Genomic DNA, 17,103 nt, shown 5'->3' with positions numbered 1-17,103 from the left:
ATTCCTCCTCCACCAAACTTTACAGTAGACATTATGCATTCAGGCAGGTAGCGTTCTCCTGGCATCCGCCAAACCCAGATTCGTCCATCGAACTGCCAGATGGTGAAGCGTGATTCACCAGTCCAGAGTCCAATGGCGGCGAACTTTACACCACTTTAGCCGATGCTTGGCATTGCGTATGGTGATCTTAGACTTGTGTGCGGCTGCTCGGCCATGAAAAATCATTTCATGAAGCTCCCGGAGAACAGTTGTGCTGACCTTGATTCCAGAGGCAGTTTGGAATTCGGTAGTGAGTGTTGCATCGAGGACAGACGATATTTACGCGCTTCGACAGTCAGCGGTTCAGTTCTGTGAGCTTCTGTGGCCCACCACTTCGCGGCTGAGCCATTGCTGTTCGTAAACATTTCCACTTCACAATAACAGCACTTAAAGTTGACCAGGGCAGCTCTAGAAGGGCAGACATTTGATAACTGACTTGTTGGAAAGGTGGCATCCTATGACGGTGCTACGTTGAAATTCACTGAACTCTTCAGTAAGGCCATTCTACTGACAATGTTTGTCTATGGAGATTGCATGGTTTTGTGCTCAATTTTATACACCTGTCAGCAACAGTTAAGGCTGAAAAAGCCAAATCCACTAATTTGAAGGGGTGTCCACATACATGTTTGTGTATATATATTTATATCGTGTAATTCAATTAGCTCACTGCTGGAGTTAAATGATTTTAGCAAAAATAGGGTTGACGCTTAGGAAAGAGATAAGATGTGTTTCTCTGTTGGTCCCAGTGCAATCTATGGACAAACTGAGGGCATGAAAGCATATAAGATTTAACTATGCCTGGTGGACCTGGAAAGTTCCATGACAATCATTCTGCAACATCGTTGTTTTACAATGAGATTAGAGCCGCTTTTTTGTTACATGCTTTGAGCTGGAAAGCCAAAAGGTACTTTTGTTGGATAAATTAGATTTGCAACATGGTTTCCCATGTGGTCTTTTTGATTTCCAATGTTACAACAAAAGCCTTGCTTTGATTAAGATGTTCAGTTTTGATGGAAATTTTCCTTTTTATCCCCCAATTTTGAGAGTGCACTGAAGAGCAATTCAGTGCCCTCAATTTGATTTGAGCTCGCAACATGTTTAATCAAGTAGTTATGTGTCTTAGCCTCAGTAGCTTAGTTACTTGTACGTTTGATCAGACGCAGAAGGAAAAGGTCATAGTAAAATGCTTTAAGTGCGTTAATCAAATTGAATGTCAAATCTCATTGCTTATTAGGTTAATCTAACCCAATTATGTCCCAACAAAGATGAAAAAGGTTGCTGGCCATGTGACCAGAAGTGTATGATGAATGGCGAAGTGAGCCGCCTGGTATCATGTTGTTGCCGTTGTTGTCTCAGGTGTGGATCGACGCAGGAACCCAGATATTCTTCTCCTACGCCATCTGTCTGGGGGCTATGACGTCCCTTGGGAGCTACAACAAGTACAAATACAACTGCTACAGGTGAGCTTCGTTGTCATGGTGACGGGGGACTGCTGTAGTAGTAGAGAGAGCAACTCGTGTCAAAGGCGGTTGCGTAAGAAAGAAATGGGAACTTCGGTTCCGTCTGTGTAAATTAACATCCTCCATGACATATGTGTGACATAGGGACTGTTTGCTGCTGGGAGGCCTGAACAGCGGTACCAGTTTTGTGTCTGGCTTCGCAATATTTTCCGTCCTGGGCTTCATGGCACAAGAGCAAGGGGTGGACATTGCCGATGTGGCAGAGTCAGGTATGAGGGTCAAAGGTCAACAGTGAACGTAGCAGTGATGGTGGGCACTGCTAACGAACAAAGCAGATGATTGGAAAGTTTTTTTTTTAAACGATTTAGCCAATAAGTCACCCAGATTTGAAAGAGGGGAAAAACTAAAATGCGTAATTTGAAAAGATAAGTTTTGGAAACGGCAATGCTGAAATGTAGAGGTATCGGCAATTGGACACTCCTTGAATAAAGGCCTGAAAGAAACAGAATTGTTGCTTTTTCTATGCTGTGTTTTCCACAGCGAATTTGGCTCTGGTTGAGCACTGTGCCGTGTGTCTGAGCTACCATGTAAAGCTGGGTTAAATAAAGAGCCACTCTATAAAACCACACTCATAATCACAGCTATACTCTACCATTCACAGTCACCTGGGCTCAAAGGCACCAGGTGCACCAATGTTCCGCTCTAGGGTTTATAATCTATTTATAATATTTATGTTTATTTAAAAAATCATTACATCTTATGGTGAGGGGTCATTGGCAAGTGTGGATTGAATTTATATAATTAAGAAATTGTTTACAGTCACTATAATGTGCAATAAGCCAAAATAAAATAAGCCAATTCTGTTCCAATTAAATTGTTATCATTTATGTTGGGTAATACAGTAGACTGCTCACAACCAGTGAAATAGTTGTGGAAAACGACAGTGCCAAGTATTGTAATGTAACTGTAATGTTAAGTACTGTACTGCATTGAGCTGTGGATCACTGAGGTGGCTTTAGTTAAGCGGTTCTGTTTCTGCCCACCTTGATATTGTATTTTATGTGGATTCCGAAGGAGATGCATCTTCTTTCAGCATGCTCACTCTGTCCAGTTCAGTGTTGCTATTGTTCCTTCCTTGACAACAACCTGGTTCAGAGAGAAACTGTTTCCATGTACTTTAACTTGAATTAGTAAGAGGAGAGAATTATATTGTACTGTGACTGTTATAGCTGTGTCTGCTGTGTTTGTCAATTGGAATGATTGAAAATCAATGTCTGATTATTTTTTTGTTGTTGCTATAATTCATGCATATTTATTGGAAAAGGATTAACTTGAAAAATAGGTCATATTTTCTTACGGTTACAGTAAATGTAAATTGTTGTGGATAACAGTAAATAATGACAAATGTGAGGTCTAACTAAATCTGTGCAATACTTTATTGTGTTGGATGGACTTGCAAGAGTTAATGATATATAGTTTGTTGAGTTCAGTTTCCTGTCTGTTTGTATATGTTCAAGTGCCTTTCAAAATCCTGTTGAATTAGCTTATGCTTTTGAGCAAATCGCTATCTGCTTTGTCAGTATTTGTTTAGCAAGTAAACTAATGTAGGATGCTAGAGTCACACAGCATATAGCAGACACTTAGTGGATAGTTCCTCAACCTATCCAGTCCTTACAGAACAGAAACACATAGCATATACCAAAGGTTTATCACTTAGTCTCTTCCAGTCCTGTAACATTAGCATTCCAGATACTTTGGATGTCTTTAGTTTAATGTTTTTATCCCCCCTCATACCGTCCAAGCTCAAATTAGACGGGTTGGTTAATTCTCTTCCCTCTCTTTCTCCCCTTCTCCCCCCTTCCCCTCTCCTCTCCCCCTTCTCCCCCCTTCCCCTCTCCTCTCCCCCTTCTCTCCCCTTCCCCTCTCGTTCCCCCTTCTCCCCCCTTCCCCTCTCTTTCTCCCCTTCTCCCCCTTCCCCTCTCGTTCCCCCTTCTCCCCCCTTCCCCTCTCGTTCCCCCTTCTCCCCCCTTCCCCTCTCGTTCCCCCTTCTCCCCCCTTCCCCTCTCCTCTCCCCCTTCTCCCCCCTTCCCCTCTCGTTCCCCCTTCTCCCCCCTTCCCCTCTCCTCTCCCCCTTCTCCCCCCTTCCCCTCTCGTTCCCCCTTCTCCCCCCTTCCCCTCTCGTTCCCCCTTCTCCCCCCTTCCCCTCTCCTCTCCCCCTTCTCCCCCCTTCCCCTCTCGTTCCCCCTTCTCCCCCCTTCCCCTCTCCTCTCCCCCTTCTCCCCCCTTCCCCTCTCTTTCTCCCCTTCTCCCCCCTTCCCCTCTCGTTCCCCCTTCTCCCCCCTTCCCCTCTCGTTCCCCCTTCTCCCCCCTTCCCCTCTCGTTCCCCCTTCTCCCCCCCTTCCCCTCTCTTTCTCCCCTTCTCCCCCCTTCCCCTCTCGTTCCCCCTTCTCCCCCCTTCCCCTCTCGTTCCCCCTTCTCCCCCCTTCCCCTCTCGTTCCCCCTTCTCCCCCCTTCCCCTCTCTTCTCCCCCTTCTAGGTCCTGGCCTGGCCTTCATTGCCTACCCTAAGGCTGTGTCCATGATGCCCTATCCCACGTTCTGGGCCATCCTATTCTTCATCATGCTTCTGCTACTGGGCCTCGACAGTCAGGTCAGTACTAAACCAATAGCTAGCATACATTACTATTGGTAGTGGTACGTACCACAGTACGTGACAGTACATGTCCCTAGTTATAAGGACCTTGTAACAATGTGTATCTACACTGTAATTACAATACGTTGTTAGTGTATCTACACTGTAATTAAAATACGTTAGTATATCTACACTGTAATTACAATATGTTGTTAGTGTATCTACACTGTAATTACAATATGTTGTTAGTGTATCTACACTGTAATTAAAATACGTTAGTATATCTACACTGTAATTACAATATGTTGTTAGTGTATCTACACTGTAATTAAAATACGTTAGTATATCTACACTGTAATTACAATATGTGGTTAGTGTATCTACACTGTAATTACAATATAGTGTATCCACACTGTAATTACAATATAGTGTATCTACACTGTAATTACAATATGTCGTTAGAGTATCTACACTGTAATTACATCATGTTGTTAGTGTATCTACACTGTAATTACAATATGCCTATGTATTTACAGTACCATGTAAATATATAGGAAGTAGGTACCTATACAGAAGTGTAAAGTGGTACCTTTTCGATTGGTATAGTTCCTTTGAGGACCCCAGTACAGTAGTCAGTTTTGCTCCAAATGGAGCACAGGGCTGCAGTCAGGTCAGTCATTGGTATAAAAGAGATTGTGTGTCTGATCAACATCAACGACCTCTGGTTTCAAATAACTTCCAGACAAGAAAGGCGACCCAACACGTTTCACAGCAGGCAGTATTTTTAACCAGTGTTTTCCCAGAGTGGACTCTACTACTATGTCAAAACAGCTGTTACATCTTGAAGGCTTGAACGCAAATAGTAAACCATTTTTGTAAAAGTGTGTGAACCAGTAATAAATTAATCTCTGAACGCATAGTAATTTAGTAGGTAGAACCTAACAGTCTAGCCCTATAGCCTTCCTCTGAGGTGTCCCTGCAGCCCAGAGTCCCGGGGCGTTGATTAAGATGAACGGAGGCATGGCCAGGGAGACAACACAGGAGTGGCATCAGTGGGGTTCTCTCACTATCACATTTCCAGCTTCCAAGTGTAATTTTACTCTGTGCTAAGTCAGCCCTCCTCATGCCCAATGATATATCTCAGCCAAACAGGAGATCGGGATGATGGTCCAAACTTGAAATAAATACTTGTGCTTCTAGCACTACTATTTCCATGGGCAAAATGAGCAGGAGAGTGGCCGTCATTCTTGACCATACATTTTACGCAGATTAGAGGTGCTGAATACAGTATTGTTTCATTGCTCGTATGCCATAGTTATGAGGAGAGGGCTTGTTGTAAGATGTGGGGGAAAAAACTGTTTTCAGTGTATGCTGAATAACAAAGTCTATTTCACTAAATCAGAGTAGTGTGACTCCAGATACATTTACTGTGACGACAACAGCACTGCCAATTAAATAATTCAGCCCATGACAAGACAACTGGAGTAGTTTGAAGTGGATAGGGTTTCCATGAAGAATAGACTGGAGAAAGAGAGGGAGGGAGGGGGAGGGCGAGAGAGAGGTTGAGAGTGGGAGACAGTCAGTTTTGTTTTGCATGAACAAACCAATAGGAGGCCTTCCCACGAGAAGCCTTGTTTAGAATGTCTCATTACTGCACAACAGAGACAGCAGTCATTCTCTAGTCTAGTCTAATCAGCGGTTTGAGGAGAAAGAAAAGTGAACATATAGAGAGGCAGACATTACTTTTTGTTAAGCTTTCGACAGACCACTGAGAAATTAAATTGGTTCCAGGCTGCACATTTTTTAAGTGTTTCCATATTCCTGTACGCTGACTTTACAGAACATGACCAGGTGAAAGCTATTGTCCCTTATTGATGTCACTTCTTAAATCCACTTCAATCAGTGTAGATGAAGGGGAGTGTGAATGGGCAAGACCAAAGAGTTAAGTGCCTTTGCACGGGGTATAGTAGTAGGTGCCACGTGGACCGGTTTGAGTGGGCCAAGAACTGCAACGCTGCTGGATTTTTCATGCTCAACAGTTTCTCAGGGTATTTGCTCATATGAGATCCAGGGCTATAAATATAGGTTGTTACTTTATAATGTATTTATTTAGTATTCATGTTTTTGTAATAAGGCCTAAAAGCAATATCAATTATAGTGGTAATGGATGTCAGAGTTCTGTGGGACATTAAGGTTGATGTGTTGCTTTCTGTCTCCCCAGTTTGTGGAGGTGGAAGGACAGATCACCTCCCTGGTCGATCTGTATCCAGCCGCCCTAAGGACGGGTTATCGCCGCGAGATCTTTATAGCTGTAATGTGCTGCATAAGCTATCTTTTGGGACTTACCATGGTAACGAAAGTAAGTACACCAACAGCACTTTAACGTATCTCTATGCACGACATGTTGTTTTTACCTTACATGTAAGACACATTGACATACTACGATTAGTGGCAGGTAGCCTAGTGGTAAGAGCATTGGGCTAGTAACCAAAAGGGTTGCTGGATCGAATCCCAGAGCTCAATCCCAGTTCTGCCACTGAACCAGGGAACATTGGGTTAACTGCCTTTTTCAGTGGCAGAACAACAGATTTTTACCTTGTAAATAAGAATTTGTTCTTAACTGACTTGCCTAGTTAAATACAATTTTAAAAAATCGCTTCTGAGACCTTTGGAATTAAATTATGTTCACATACAGAAACATCTCAATATAAGCTAACGATACACACTGTCGTTTCTACTACACACACTTCAGGTTAACTTATAAGATAACATCACAATAGTTTTTCCACATACTTTGCCAATGTCACAATTTTGCGACCAAATATGGGGTTTCTACTAACGACCTCTCATATCACATCCTGTGTGCTTGACATCACGAATGGAACAATTTGGAATGCTATGTTCCAGTTAACTTTACTTCAATTATACCTCACATCTCACCACCTGTTGAACTCTCCTTTCATTGGCCCAGCGCCCGCATTTTGATGTATCAACCTCCTCCACTTTTTCCTACCCATGCCCACCCCATCGCTCTCCCTTTCTGTATTTCTCTCTCACTCTCTTTTTGTTATGTGCTTTCTTTTCAGGGTGGCATGTATGTGTTTCAACTCTTTGACTACTATGCAGCCAGTGGTGTGTGCCTTTTGTGGGTTGCATTCTTTGAATGTATTGCTGTAGCCTGGGTTTATGGTAAGTTTTTTGTTGTTGCCCTTTTTGCCAAATAAAGTGTGTAGCCTACATTTAGGGAACACATGTTAAGATACTGTGTTTTTAAAGTGTTAAACAAAAACAATAACACATGAGTTATGACCTTGCTTGGGGTAAAATGTAAACAATAACCTTGTTTCCTTTCACGCCAATCGTAAATCATTTGAATTGGCTTTTACGCACGGCCCATTGGCTTCTATTGAAGGCAAATGACTAAGAACTATGCCGCCTCATCACAATGACCTTTATAATGAAGAGGTGAACAGGAGCACAACGACCCAGCTGCCATTCCTAGAGGTGTTTTTAGTAACGCTGTTATAGCCATTATTAAGAGAGCAAGCATGCCGGTATTGCTAAGAATAGCTTATCATGCAATGGCACATAGGCCATAACAGGGGTTGTCTGTCATTGCTGAGTGGAACCTGTTCCTAGTTTTGTAACAGTTAACAGTAAACTAGGGCTGGATTCAATCTGTATCACGGAAGTATCGCAGAAGGTCATTTCCGATTGAGCTGACGTATGCAGCGTTTACCGTGAATGCAGTCTCCGCTAAGGTGGGAACATTGCCCTTAAATTTAAATCGAGCAAAAGTGCAGCTCTTCCTTGATACTTCTGCAATACGGATTGAATCCAGCCCCTACAGAGAGATTGTTTATGCCATAATATGTGACTTCATGGAAAAGCCGACAGGTAGATTAGGGTGTTTGTAGAGGCTATGATGGCTCCACATCCTGTACTGTAGCTCTTGTCATTGGTCTAGAGATGAAGAGATACTGATTCTGTTTTAAGTTAATACATCACCCTGATGTTTCACCTTGAGAAAATGCACAGGTTTTATATGATGGTTACCTTTATTGTATAGGAGACTAGGAGTGTGTCCCTTACAACCAGTCTGTTCTTCTGTCTGGTTGACAGGCGCTGATAATTTCTATGATGCAATTGAAGACATGATTGGCTACCGACCAAACCCATGGATGAAATGGAGCTGGACCTTCATCACTCCCGTCCTCTGTGCGGTGAGTATTCAACAGCCCAACACTGTTACAGCATGTTCAACAGCCCAACACTGTTACAGCATGTTCAACAGCCCAACACTGTTACAGCATGTTCAACAGCCCAACACTGTTACAGCATGTTCAACAGCCCAACACTGTTACAGCATGTTCAACAGCCCAACACTGTTACAGCATGTTCAACAGCCCAACACTGTTACAGCATGTTCAACAGCCCAACACTGTTACAGCATGTTCAACAGCCCAACACTGTTACAGCATGTTCAACAGCCCAACACTGTTACAGCATGTTCAACAGCCCAACACTGTTACAGCATGTTCAACAGCCCAACACTGTTACAAAGTGTTAAACAGCCCAACACTATTACAGTGTGATCAATAGCCCAACACTGTTACAAAATGTTCAACAGCCTGTTACAGTGTGATCAATAGCCCAACACTGTTGTGTTGTGGTTCTGAAAACATGAGGAACCTCTTGGATCAGAGTGATGATGTACTGTTGAATGTCTCCGTGAGGGACCATGTCCTAAACCATTTTTCTTGTTGTTCCCAGGGTTGTTTTATCTTCTCATTGGTGAAGTACAAGCCACTGACCTATAACAAGGTGTATGAGTACCCAGACTGGTCCATCGGCCTGGGCTGGTCTCTGGCCCTGGCCTCCATGATCTGCATCCCCATGGTAATGGTCATCAAGATCCTCCAGTCCGACGGCCCGCTCATCGAGGTACGCAAACACAAAAGATGATGCTAGATAACCTAGAAGATGTCCCAAATCATTGATAAAGGGTTAACTAGTGGTATGAATACAAGCACTGCCTGCAAGGAAGTGCAGCAATTGTGGGAATGGCATGCGGTATGCAATTGCATAACTTGTATGATATGGCACACAAGATATAAGATAATAAGATATTCACATGATACAGTATACAATGTAATATGATTTTATGGCATGATATAAGGATTTTTCCTCTCCTCCCCACAGAGGATTAAGGCAGTGGCGGCCCCAGTAAAGGGAGGTGCGAGTTCTCGCCCCAAAGAGTACAGCGTGAAGGGCAGCGAGCTGACCCAGCCTCTGGACCCCAATGGGAACAACGGCCTGATTAAGCCCACCCACACCATTGTAGAAACAATGATGTGAGCACTCTCTGTGAGAGGACATGCTGATTGACGTGCTTTCTATGTTTTTATCATATATTTGCTAACTTTGATAGTGGTAGAACCAGGTTTACATTGTTCTATATATCCGCACTAGGAATATTCTGGTTTGGTTTCTATGACGATGATGAAGAGAGCTACATTATATATATTGTCACTGGGTTGTTGTAGTTTTTTCTCTGTGTATTTTTTTAATGTTGTTGTTAGCGTTGTTGTCGTTGCTGTAGTGGGTGGTGATTTCAGTTCAGGCTATATTTTGAGATAGAACATGTTGTTCTATGTTAATTAACTTTCTGTTGATTGTTGAGAACTGAGAAGGTGTTTGTTCGGAAATACTAGAGAAAAAAAAGGTAATTTTCACTTATCACAAATACAGTAAACTAAACGTGTAACATGTTAGGTAGCAAACTATTAAGATAATTTCCTCACATTATTGTGGCAGTATCCTTGTCTGAGGTCATTTTTTATCTGTTGTCGATGTTGTTTGTTTTGAGATGCAACTGAATAAATCTTAGTTGTGCTAGTGGACGCCAGCCAGTCACACCTGCTAGTAGAGTAGACTTCCACACCACCTGAATGTATAGTGACAACATGCAGTGTAAATATAGAAGTTCATACGTACGTCCTTAAGGTTAACTATGGCCATGCCCAAATACTGCACAAAATGTTCCCGGAAGGATCACATGTCCTTAGGAGGGAGGCAGGAAAGGAGGTGGGGAAAACAAGGAGGAAGTGAAGGACAAAAGGGAAGAAGCATTTTAAGAGTATTTGTACATTGCCTACAGTCCGCCCCAGTGCATTTATTGAAACCTCTCTTTGCACTTTATACGTTGAGTTTCACCTTTATTGTAGTGATCTCTTATGATAATGGTCCACAGGAGGCTGCTGAGGGGAGGACGGCTCATAATAATGGTTGGAATGGAGTGAATGGAATGGTATCAACTACATGGAAACCCTGTTGTTAATGTATTTGATACCATTCCATTGATTCTGTTCCAGCCATTACTATGAGCCCGTCATCCCCAATTAAGGTGCCACCAACCTCCTCTGTAATGGTCGCAAGAACCTACAGTTACATTTGCACCATGCATTTAAAAAGGAAAGTATATAGCTTCAAACCTTTTTGGTATTGCTCACTTTGATATCTATCGGTTCAAACAGGAGCATTAGACTCTCACTCACTTGCTATAAATAAATAAATAAAATAAAGGTGGAACATTGCCATCAAACATTCTGTTTCTTTAGGAATAAACCTGTGAGAGTTGTGAGAACCATAACTTGATTGGAGTAAAAAATGTAACCTTAGCAAAATGTTTTTTCTAAAAATGTGAAATAATTGTTTTTTTCTCCAGTGCACTCATTTTAATAGCAGTGATGGTCACTGAATATCTGTATCATATGAATCTACCACCAGACGCTGGATTTTATCATGTTAATTTTAGGCAATTGTATTTTAGTATTTTACTTGTTTGTATTTTAGTATTTTTATTGTTTGTGAATCACATATGCCTTTTTGTATTAACCATTTTATACTGTACATCATATGAACATTGTCACTGATGAGGACTGATGTTTTCTGAATACAGTCAGCAATTTGTATTTTAATGTTAAATGTTATGAGCCTGAATGAATATTTGCAGTGTGTAATATTCGTCAAAGAAATGGCCTTTACCACTCAAATTATTTGATTTCAATTTGAAAACAGATGTAAAAATACAAAAATTGATATGTGACCAACATAAAAAAATATGAATGTTTAAAGTTCAAGTGAGATTCTTTTACCCAATGCATGTACATGAACATCCACAGTACAGTGCTTGGTCAGCAAGATTACTAGTCCAGAGGGCAATAAATAAACCCTGTTGGAAAATCAAGTGTACCAAAGTATTTTTGTCTAACGTCTGTCCTTCTTTAAGATGCTCATTGTATCATCTCTTCCTAGATTGAAAATAAACGTATTTTTCTTTACACGTCTTTGAGTGAATTATTAATTTGTTCTGTGAAGTGCATTTAAGTAACTTTCCCTAGGGTCTACTGGCCTGCATTTCTCTCATACAGACTGCTATGGAAATACTACACACATTCACTTCTAACATGAGGATATTTTTCTACATTCTCCCATATTCGTATTCCATATTCATATCCTACATGTATATATTGAAAAGGACTTAAAACAAATGCATTCAAATAAGGAGGCTTAAATAACCACACAATAAATATTGTACCTTGTGTCATTTTTGAAATGATGTTGGTGTTAATAGAGTAGACTCATATTTAATTAAACAAATACAATTGTACTATTGTTATGGTGCTGACAGACACCCTGCAGGAATTGAGTGCCCGTGCTTCCATTTTAAGACTTTTTCCTGTAATCACACACCCCATCAAAATGACCACTCACTTATGCTTGGTCACAACAGTGAAAGTTACTGATGGGCTATAGGATGTGGCAACTCTGACCCCTCAGATGACCTCGACAGACACATCCTATACGTTCCTCTCAGAATTACTTAACTTTCAACAGATTAGAATCAGGTCCAATGCAGCCGTTTTTATCTCAGTATCAAATCCTTTATGGGTAACAATTAAAAGCACCTTACTGTAATTCTTTTCAATTAAAAGGGTGAAAAAAAGAATAGGTTCTTAGCAAAGAGCAATTCTCAAGCAAAAATTGTACTAGGACTGTCAGAGTGGTTTGAGTGGGGAGGGGACAAAATAAAATTAGCTGTTAATAGCAGAGGTTTGGAACTCTCTTTCTTGATGGTCTATTAACAAATTTACTGCCTGGTGTTGTCACCAGGGAAGGCGAAAACTCCATCCCACCAAAACAGGCAGAAATTTCTGGCGGATCTTCAGCTCTTACACTCGCTCGTACACTAAAAGGGCATTATCATCACTTTCACAGTATTATTCCAACCTCATTGTGTGGAAATATACACACAATTTGTAGGTATATCTAGTATTGGGTCGGACTCCCCTTTGCCTCCAGAACAGCCTGATTTCTTTGGGGCATGCAAACTTCGCGCAAATGGTCTTAAGGGACCTAACGTTGCCAGGAAAACATTCCCCACACCATTACACCACCGCCACCAGCCTGTACCGTTGACACCAGGGGGGCCATGGACTCTTTCTGCATAAGCCAAATCCTGACTCTGCCATCAGCATGACGCAACAGGAACCGGGATTCGTCGGACCAGACAATGTTTTCCCCCTCCAGTGTTGCTGATCACGTGCCCACTGGAGCCTCTCCTTGTTTTTAGCTGACAGCTAAAAATTCTTGCCATTCTCCTTCGACCTCTCATCATAATCAGGACTGCTGCTGATTGGATGTTTTTTGTTTGTCGCATCATTCTCAGTAAATCCTAGACACTGTCATGCGTGAAAATCCCAGGATGCCAGCTGTTTCTGAGATACTGGAACCGGGGCACCCGTCACTGATGATCATACCACGCTCAAAGTCGCTTAGGTCACTTGTTTTGCCCATTCTAACATTTAATCAAACAGTAACTGAATGCCTCGATGCCTGTCTACCTGGTTTACATAGCAAACCACGGTCACATGACTCAAACCATTTCCGTGAACGGGTTGGTGTACCTAATAAACTGTCCACTGAGTATATAAAACACAGAAACATTTTTGACTGCACTGGGCCTCTAATCTAGCTAGTTTTAGCCAAAATGGGCATTAAAAGGTAGGTGAAACCTTGGAATGGTAGACAGGGGCGTAGTACAGTTGAGAAGTCCCTCTGGTGTTGTGGAAAACTCAGACCCTGTTGCCAGTGCCAGAAACATATGGGTGTAGCTGAGGCGGTTCAGTGCACTATGCTCATGTGATGAGTAATGTAATACCTGATTAATACCGAAAGGAATATAATATGACTGCTCATCTCCATCACCTTGCTGATCAATACTGTTTTGTTCAGCAAGTGCTGCTTCAACAAATCACAATACACCTTGCACCCCATCCCCCAAAATAGCCAACTATATTTATTTGAACTTGAGTCCTACTTTGCCCCCTTGGGTCGGCCCTACGGCAGCCAGCGTGACAGCTCATTGACACTTCTGGTAAACGATCCTAGGTGTCCTCTCTGCCATAAATCCATTGACCGGTGGAAACCATGTCGACACCATGCTCCCTCACCCACAAAGACATGACGTTCACATCTACAGAACAGTGGGAGTGTGGAGGGTCAGACCATTGTAGATTTATGTTCAGCTTGTTACCTGGCATCAATAGTGTGGGGGAGGCTGGCCAAACAAGGCTGGAGTAAGGTCTTTCTTTGTAGAAATAGGCATGAAATCCTTAATTAACCAAACTATTCAGGACATTGTTCTTTCTGCAAACATTCCTTCACTTAATGTCCAATGGTAGAGGATCCGTGTAGTGTTTGCTCAATACCTGAACTAGCAAAGATCACAGCTCAGGTAGAAGAATTCAAGAAAAATTTTTTTAAAAAAAAGACACCATTAGTCATATCTTTATTTTCATAAAAAGCAGGAAATACATCTCATTAAAGAATAAAATTACATCCATTGCATGTACATCTCACAAACCAAATTCCTTCAAATTGGCTCAGATCCCCCCCCCCCCCCTACTTAAATAGCAATGATTGGATGCAGCTGGGGAACCATGTAAACAGAAGAACTATACAGAGAACAGATAGTGCAGTCAGTCACATCTTACATACAGAAACCACACGCAGGATGTCATTACAAATAAAAACATTATACATAGGGAGACCATGTACTGAATAATATTCAGAAGCACCTCAAATAAAATGTATAAAAACAAAATAGTCCTCTGTATCAAATGGGACATTTTTCATGTGTGATGAAATAATCTAAAAACATGGTTTCCTTCCTGAGGATTAAAAAGCAGATAGTTGAGCCCTGAACGGGACAGCATGACTGCATTCTCACTACATCTCTACACCAGCCATTACATTAAATTAAACAAATCATCTTATTTCCACTGAGGCAGCTTGGTAAGCAGGCCAGGGCCAGACACATTATGTAAGAGCTTTATAAAACCATACAATGCCATGATAAAACAGAAACATCTCTGGGGAACATTCGGTCTGACGGAGCAGGAAAGAGATGGCAATTGTTCAGCGCAGAAATGTTCCAAAATTCCCCCTTGTGAACAATGTGAGCTTTCTACTGGGTGGGGCATTAAATCCTATAGCTACATGCTTACTAACATGGATGGTAGAAACAGCCATGGAGGTTCAGAAAAATACTCTAATCCAAGGCCACACCTTATTGAGAGTTGGGGCCTCAACTCAACAGATACATGAAAATGGTTTTAAAGGAAATCACTCATCTCAATTGAAATGTATTTTATTCCACATTTGGCAGGGGATGTGATTCACTTAAGAGTCTGTTTGTGGGGAAACCACACCCTGGACTCCTGAGAGTCAATACACTGGTATAATGCCTTCTGAAACGTGTATACATAAGGACTAGAGCTAGGTTTTCCGAGTCAGGAAAAACTCCTGGCCTCACATGGGAGATGCTGATATTGAGGGTGAAATCTAAAGATATGTGATCTGAACAACAGAATCAAGTAGTGTTTATGATAAGGAACACTCCTTTAGTGGGTGACAAAGCTTTTCAAAATAATGTGACTATCACCAATCGTGGTATAATACAATCTAATCATGAGTGACAAAACAAGTCAATCTAGTGCCTGGATCTGATTTGGGTGAACTACCAGTGCCTGGATCTGATTTGGGTGAACTACCAGTGCCTGGATCTGATTTGGGTGAACTACCAGTGCATGGATCTGATTTGGGTGAACTACCAGTGCATGGATCTGATTTGGGTGAACTACCAGTGCATGGATCTGATTTGGGTGAACTACCAGTGCATGGATCTGATTTGGGTGAACTACCAGTGCATGGATCTGATTTGGGTGAACTTCTAGTGCATGCTAGCAACAAGTGTGTGGTTTGGTAAAATAAATAGTGAACTTGATTACATAAAACCGTTGACAAGAACCTTGCGAAACAAAAACACTGATCCCCAAAAAGTATGAATTACACATTCCTGCCCAGTCTATCCAGTAGCATTTAACACAGTGTGAGAAATGTAATGAGAAAAATAAACATTCTGAAATGTAACTTTTGTTGTGGACAAAGTAGGTGATGTGATAAAACAGTCATTCGTAAGTATTTGTCCTTCATATGATGGCCATTTAATAACAGGGATAAAACCTGGACCTGAGTCACCAAGTCCATTTACACAAACATTTTAGACTTCAGGATAGAGTGGGGGATCTAAAATAGAAATATTTGCAATACTTGGCAAGTAACAGTGAGTGACAGTTTGGCATTCTATCTATTTGGAGGTGCTAGTTAGCTGTTTTTTCCTTGGGGTTGGCAATGTGGGCCAGGAGGGGAAAGAGAAGGCAGCCAGCCAACCCATGGCTTAAATAATAGTCCAGCACAGCATGTGCCCACGTTCGTGTGTCAAGTGTGTGTGTACATGTAACTGCACCAATCCCCAGCAAAAGGTCACAGAGGGTCAATTGCACAAACAATAAATAAAATAAAAAATAAATGCTGTGCCAAACCCGCCTGCTTCTCTGGGATGGAAGTGCGTGTTTGTGTTTCTCTAAGATTTCTGCAGAACTGAGCAACGCTAGCGTTGTCATCCAGAAGCTGTTACGTAACGACATGTTTTTTCCACAACGGCCCTAGGAGCCTGACAGAGTCTCCTCTGCTCTAGATCACATGATTAGACTGGCTAACACTGGTCACGCAGTGTGAATGACAGTGTGTCTGTGTGAATATTCACGTACACATGTATGCTCACGTGTGAATGTGGTTCTGTGTGTGCGTCTGTACAAAAGATATGAAACAAAATCAGTGTGTGTAATGTGCAGTGCCTATTAATCCATAATCTCCCACCTGGACCTTCGTCACAGGGCGATACTGTTGGTCCTGTAATATGGGAAGTCCAACAGTGAATCAGACGGGTCCTCGCAGTCCTGAGGTGGCCCATTATCTGCCTGTGCCAGGGGGTTCCTGCTGATTACCAGGTCCAAGCTGTCTCCTGCTTCAGTGATGAGGGGGACGGTCAGGCAGCAGTCAAAGTCTCTGGTCCTTGCTCGATTCACCTGGGACAGGAAGGGTCAGGTAACATAACACACAGATGTAGATACTGTAGGAAAAAAAATAATACATTAGTTGAACAAAGATGTGTACCTGCAGAATGCGGTCGTAGGGTTTCAACCCGGCCTGGTCGGCAGGACCATCTGGTCGGATCATGTTGACGTAGGCACCCTTCTCCAGGAGGCCATCTGACACACTGAAGCCGAAGTCTCCACAGTCTGGGTCCTTCCTCAGGGTCACCTAAAGGACAGACAGTAAGGACTTGACTCGTGCAAGTCGCCAAGCTCTCCATTGGGTCCGGCACAGTGTGGGGTGTAAATTTACTTAAAGTCGGAGTGCAATGACTCTGACCCCAAAGGACCTTGCTCGCCGCAACCCTCTTGCGGAGCACAATGCCTCCACCGTGGAACAACAATAGCTCGCTCAGTACTATGCCGTTCTTGCGCAAGTCATGTGAATTGAGCTTTACAGGTCATGCATCTAC

General features: G+C 42.2%; 2 protein-coding genes across 6 annotated transcripts in view; one reads left to right on the top strand and one right to left on the bottom strand.

Annotated features, from left to right (window-relative positions):
* Positions 1–11,473, top strand: part of slc6a6 (solute carrier family 6 (neurotransmitter transporter, taurine), member 6) — a 34,242-nt gene extending 22,769 nt beyond the window's left edge. For all 3 annotated transcript variants that reach the window (XM_014134772.3, XM_014134771.3, NM_001123630.1), the window contains 8 exon segments: positions 1,396–1,499; positions 1,644–1,768; positions 4,036–4,148; positions 6,352–6,489; positions 7,217–7,319; positions 8,253–8,353; positions 8,904–9,074; positions 9,333–11,473. In XM_014134772.3, the coding sequence (XP_013990247.2) occupies positions 1,396–1,499; positions 1,644–1,768; positions 4,036–4,148; positions 6,352–6,489; positions 7,217–7,319; positions 8,253–8,353; positions 8,904–9,074; positions 9,333–9,488 (1,011 nt within the window). In that variant the 3' untranslated portion in view covers positions 9,489–11,473.
* A 2,493-nt stretch (positions 11,474–13,966) lies between these two features.
* Positions 13,967–17,103, bottom strand: part of grip2a (glutamate receptor interacting protein 2a) — a 53,786-nt gene continuing 50,649 nt past the window's right edge. For 2 of the 3 annotated variants that reach the window (XM_014134917.3, XM_082959889.1), the window contains exons 23-24: positions 16,713–16,859; positions 13,967–16,624 (exon numbers count right to left, since the gene is read on the bottom strand). In XM_014134917.3, coding sequence (XP_013990392.1) covers positions 16,427–16,624; positions 16,713–16,859 — 345 coding nt within the window. In that variant the 3' untranslated portion in view covers positions 13,967–16,426. The remainder of the gene's footprint in view (positions 16,625–16,712; positions 16,860–17,103) is intronic. The other variant, XR_014379992.1, reaches the window with a different exon arrangement.

This window comes from Salmo salar, chromosome 13 (genome assembly GCF_965601325.2).
Source record: "Salmo salar chromosome 13, fSalSal1, whole genome shotgun sequence".
In the NCBI taxonomy this organism is placed as follows: Eukaryota; Metazoa; Chordata; class Actinopteri; order Salmoniformes; family Salmonidae; genus Salmo; species Salmo salar.
This window is presented reverse-complemented; position numbering and strand designations above follow the sequence as displayed.